Genomic DNA, 4,355 nt, shown 5'->3' on the forward strand with positions numbered 1-4,355 from the left:
AATGTTTTTAAATATCCTTACATTTTTTTTCACTTTTATGTGAATTTTTTAAAATTAATTTTAATGCATTAGGAGGCAAAGGAATGATTTGACTAAGAAAACAAGAGAAATAACAATTTTCTTATTTGAAAAATCACATGTTAGGCACGTGCAAATAGAATGATAACAAGAGGTAAACATGTATTTCTCTTGAAAGTAACGGGGGGGACCTTGTATAATTTTCCGTCCTTTTTTAATATATTATTTCGTACTTAGACGGTAAAAGCGTTCCTCCATGATACACAAATTTCGCCTTGACAAATTTAAAAGAGACCTTTCGAGGCTTGTGTGTACGATTCGAATTCGACTTTGACACACAAGTGATCGTCTCCCGTCAGGGCAGTGACAGAGATTCCAATCCCATAGACCGAACTCCGGCGACTCCCAATGGTGAGGAGGTAATCTTTCGATGTACGGCCTTGAGGTCAGCCGTCTGAACCATCACGTCGGCGAAGATCGAAATCAAACAGCGCGCGCTCGTGTCTCGTGACTTGGCATCCAAATACCAAAGGGGTAATGAGGCATGCTTGCCTTTAAAACCTCAAATTGCGAGACCATCTTCATTTCTACGTAAAAACCTCCAAATCATTCACCTGAGTCCCTATCTTTTGCTGGTGCCTATGCTTTGTCCTTACTCCCCCTTGTAGCTTTCTTCTGCTCCGCCCTGCCTCTGCCTCTGCCTCTGCCACCAACCAAAATATTTAGCATCACCCTCTTCTTCACATGATAGACAAATCGATTGATTTTACTTTTATATGCCCAAAATAGATATAAAGACATTCGAATATCGAGAAAATTAGGATATTTTTTGCATGCATAAACTCGGCTGATATGTGCTGTGATCGATAGAACGTGATCGTATGAGAATTTTCATTTTAAAGTGAGACCGTAAGCTTCACAGATTCTTGAAATGTAATTGATTTGATTTGTGCAGTACTTGCTCTTAAAAAATAAATCGATAATTTCGAAAGAGAGATAGGAAACTTACGGGATTTATTTTCGCTGGTTGCCAGCATGCCATCGACTCGATCCAATTTGACGCCGAACTTTGTCGCTCCATCCTCGCGCCCGCATTTCGTCGTCGCCTTCTTCTTCTTCTTCTTCTTCTTCTTCATCCCAGCCTTCGTCCTCTTCTTACTCGCCGCGCGGGCGAATAGCCACGTAGCGTTCATCTGCTTGTTGAGCATCCGGGTCGCGTAGTAGGGGATCTTATTCTTGGCCGGGGCGTCGGAACGGTCGCCGCTCATCCGGACGTGGACGAACGTCAAGCAGTCCATCAAGCTCTCTCGCCCCGACCCCCTCATATCGTACGCCTGCGACCGCCTCCACAGGCTCTTCCCGTGCGGCCTCGCCACGCCGGATAAGCACAGCGCCCTCGTGGCGTCGCTAATTGCGTTGTCCGGATCTCTCGTCAGCAAGCGACACTGAGCCCTGTTGCTGTGAATCACAATCCTCTGTTTCCTCCATTTCAACAGACACAACTCCAATGCCTCGGTGTAAAGCAGAGCAGCTCTCTTGATCTCCCCGCACCAGAAGCTCTCGTTCCCTTCCCTTTTCAACGACCCCACCATGGCCTTTCTCTCTCTAACCTCCTCCTCCGACATCAGCTTCTCTCTCCTCCTTCTCTCTACCTTCAAGTCCCACGTCCCCTCCAGCGCCCTCTGTGATCTCTCGCTCTTCAGCTTCAAATCGCCATACTTGAACTTGTGGTAATCTTGTAGCATCGCTCGGGTGATTCTCTCTCCGACCCTCTTCCACTCTCCCCGCCCGCCTTCGAGCTCGACCAAATCAGCAAGAGCCACGGCCGCCATGTCCAGGACACGATGCCGCGTATCTGGGTCTCTGAGAAGCAGCAAGAGACTGTCGATGGCCATGTACTGGCAATCATCTGATGACCTGGAGAGATTGCAGAGGCACTCGATGACTTGTCTTGAACTCGCGATGCTTGACCTTCCGATGTCGGATCGGCATAGAGTCCTGATGAGCCCGATCGCACCAGGAGACGATGACGGTCGATTGGCCAATCCACCCCACATCCCGCACAATTCTCTCAGGAAGTCTCTCTTGCACATCAAGTCAAGACCCCTGTTTTTGCTTGCAAAGCAATTGAGCAAATACAGAGACCAACACTGGAGCTGGCTCGCCCACTCCTCGGCCCTAGCGTCCTCTGTTTGCTTCCCTCCAATCCCCCTCGTCACCAGGTCGACATGGTATCTCTCTCTCTCCCCGCGCTTTACTCCGATGAACTCGTCGTAGACCACCTCTAGGCAATTGGAGGCGATCTCCATGGCGAGCCCCACGATTTCTTGCTCGGACTCGAGCATGGCTTCGAACGCCTCGTCGTGGCTGGCTAAGTGGCCGAGCGCCCGGACAGCCACTCTCTGCTCAACCCAACTCATCTTCCCTCTCATGAGCTCCATGAGGCCCGGGACGACCCCGGACTTCATGGCCTTCTCCGCGAGCCGAGCCTTGTTCATGACGTACGAACCAACGACGTGAGCGGCATAATACGGAATGTACACGTTCTGATCTCTCCGGAGCCACTCCTTGTCGCGGACGCCTCGGAGGATCAATCTGGCCAAGCAGTCGAAAAGGCCGAGGGACGGGAACTCCTGGTTGTCGGGCTGAGCCATGGCGACGTTCCAGAGGCCGCTGAGGACGAGGACGGTCTGGGGGTCGTCGCCGAGGGGGATTTGTTCGAAGCAAGCGGCGATTCTGGCTCGTCGGAGAGACGGGTCGGGCTCGTTCATGGCGCAGAAGAAGCAGGACGGGTTCTTGCAAGGCGGGTCATCCCCGTCGTGGTCCGCGACTGGTTTGGCGGTCTCGCCGGGAGCGGCGACACTGGCTCGGCGGTTTGCCGCCATACATATGGCGGTTCAAAGACGGTGGGGGGTTGGGGGGGGCCGGGAAATTATGGCGTGTAGAGGTGAAGTAGAAAGCTGCTGAACCTGAACAGAAGAAACAATGATACGGAGATCATTTTTCAGAGGATGCCCACAAGTAGCCGCGAGCGAATCATTAGTTGAGGAGGACCTTCCTTGATGCTTCCAGTTCCACTGACGGGGCACCAGATTAGCCGGAAAAGATCACACCAATGCAATTGTCGCACGTGTAGCCGATACAAGTAGGATAAGGCGCCCTGGTTAAAATGTGCCCTTTGAAAATATGGAATCACTTTTCTTTTCTTTTTTTCTTTTTTCCTTTTTGCCATTTGATGGAAAATTTTCTCGTACACGTGCCTTCCCGGCATGTCCGTTTGATTTGATATACAGGGACGACGAGCTCCACGAATACGTTCTTTATCTCTCTCTCTATAGTGTGCTTGAATTAGAGGGAGGAGCCGCACTCCCATATGCCTAAGGAAGCGGAGCCGCCGCCGCCGCCATTACCGCCCTCTCTCTTTCTCTTTCTCTTTCTTTTCAGGCTTGATATGTTTCAATTTTCTAAAAATAGAGTCTAATCAGCAAAAGATGTCAATATCATCACTAGTTTGTCAGGTTAATGCTGAGGTGATGCCAATGTGGTGGTATCTCCATTATCTTGATGTCGGAGATGAATTGAGGACGCACCATATGTAGACCAAATCGTGCCAAATTATCAAACACATCTATATTCGTCGCACTATGTTTGGGGATAGAAGACACTAAAAGTGTCAAAGTCTGTATACGGTTCTCACTTTAGTGTCAATTTTTCTTTTGGATCATTGAAATATCAATTTTTTTAAAAAAATAATTATTTAAATATCAACTCCGATGAATTTTGTAGGAAATCTTACCTGGCATTTTTTTTAATAACCTACTTCTACGTGGCTCGCCGGAGGATCCTAGTCAATAACAAAAAAAGATAGAAGTTATAAAAAAAATTAAAAACTAAAAAAAAAGGAAGGATTGCAAATGGCAAGGGTTTGCACGGCCCTTGCCGCCACCGGCCCACCATCGTTGGCAATAGCCGACTTGGTGAACCCCACCCCAATCGGAGGCTGGCGACCCTCGCCAACCACAAGCAAGACCTCGCCGAGGTCGGTGGGGCCTGGCTGTCGCTGGGTGAGGTCGACTTCACCAAGCGACGGCCGGACCTCGCCTTAGCCGTGGTCGACAAGGCTTGACCTCACCCGCCACCGGTGGCCGGGCTCGGTGACCCCCGCCAGCCATTCCCCATCCTCGTCATTGTTGCAAGCCCTTACTTTTTTTAAATTTTTTTTTTAGGTTTTAGCTTATTTTTAAAAATTATGTCCACGTGGACTGCACATGGACTGGATTTTTCTAAAAAAAATTGTTACGTGGAGACCATGTGGACTGATTTTTTTTTAAAAAATT

The 4,355-nt window shown here is 49.1% G+C and overlaps 1 protein-coding gene across 3 annotated transcripts; it reads right to left on the bottom strand.

The window, feature by feature from the left end:
* Nucleotides 1–267: 267 nt before the first annotated feature.
* On the bottom strand, nucleotides 268–3,031 carry LOC115742078. 3 transcript variants are annotated; one of them, XM_030676176.2, is made up of 3 exons: nucleotides 1,028–3,031; nucleotides 585–703; nucleotides 268–411 (listed from the first exon to the last, which is right to left on the bottom strand). In XM_030676176.2, the coding sequence occupies exons 1-2, from the start codon at nucleotides 2,901–2,903 to the stop codon at nucleotides 606–608; spliced, it is 1,974 nt and encodes a 657-aa protein (XP_030532036.2). In that variant the 5' UTR covers nucleotides 2,904–3,031; the 3' UTR covers nucleotides 268–411; nucleotides 585–605. The 3 variants fall into 3 exon arrangements, with proteins under 3 accessions (XP_030532036.2, XP_030532035.2, XP_048128841.1); XM_030676175.2 differs by having other exon boundaries at nucleotides 585–709; XM_048272884.1 differs by lacking the exon at nucleotides 268–411 and having other exon boundaries at nucleotides 576–709.
* Between the last annotated feature and the right edge of the window lie 1,324 nt (nucleotides 3,032–4,355).

The sequence above is a fragment of the Rhodamnia argentea genome, chromosome 11 (assembly GCF_020921035.1).
Source record: "Rhodamnia argentea isolate NSW1041297 chromosome 11, ASM2092103v1, whole genome shotgun sequence".
Classification (NCBI taxonomy): Eukaryota; Viridiplantae; Streptophyta; class Magnoliopsida; order Myrtales; family Myrtaceae; genus Rhodamnia; species Rhodamnia argentea.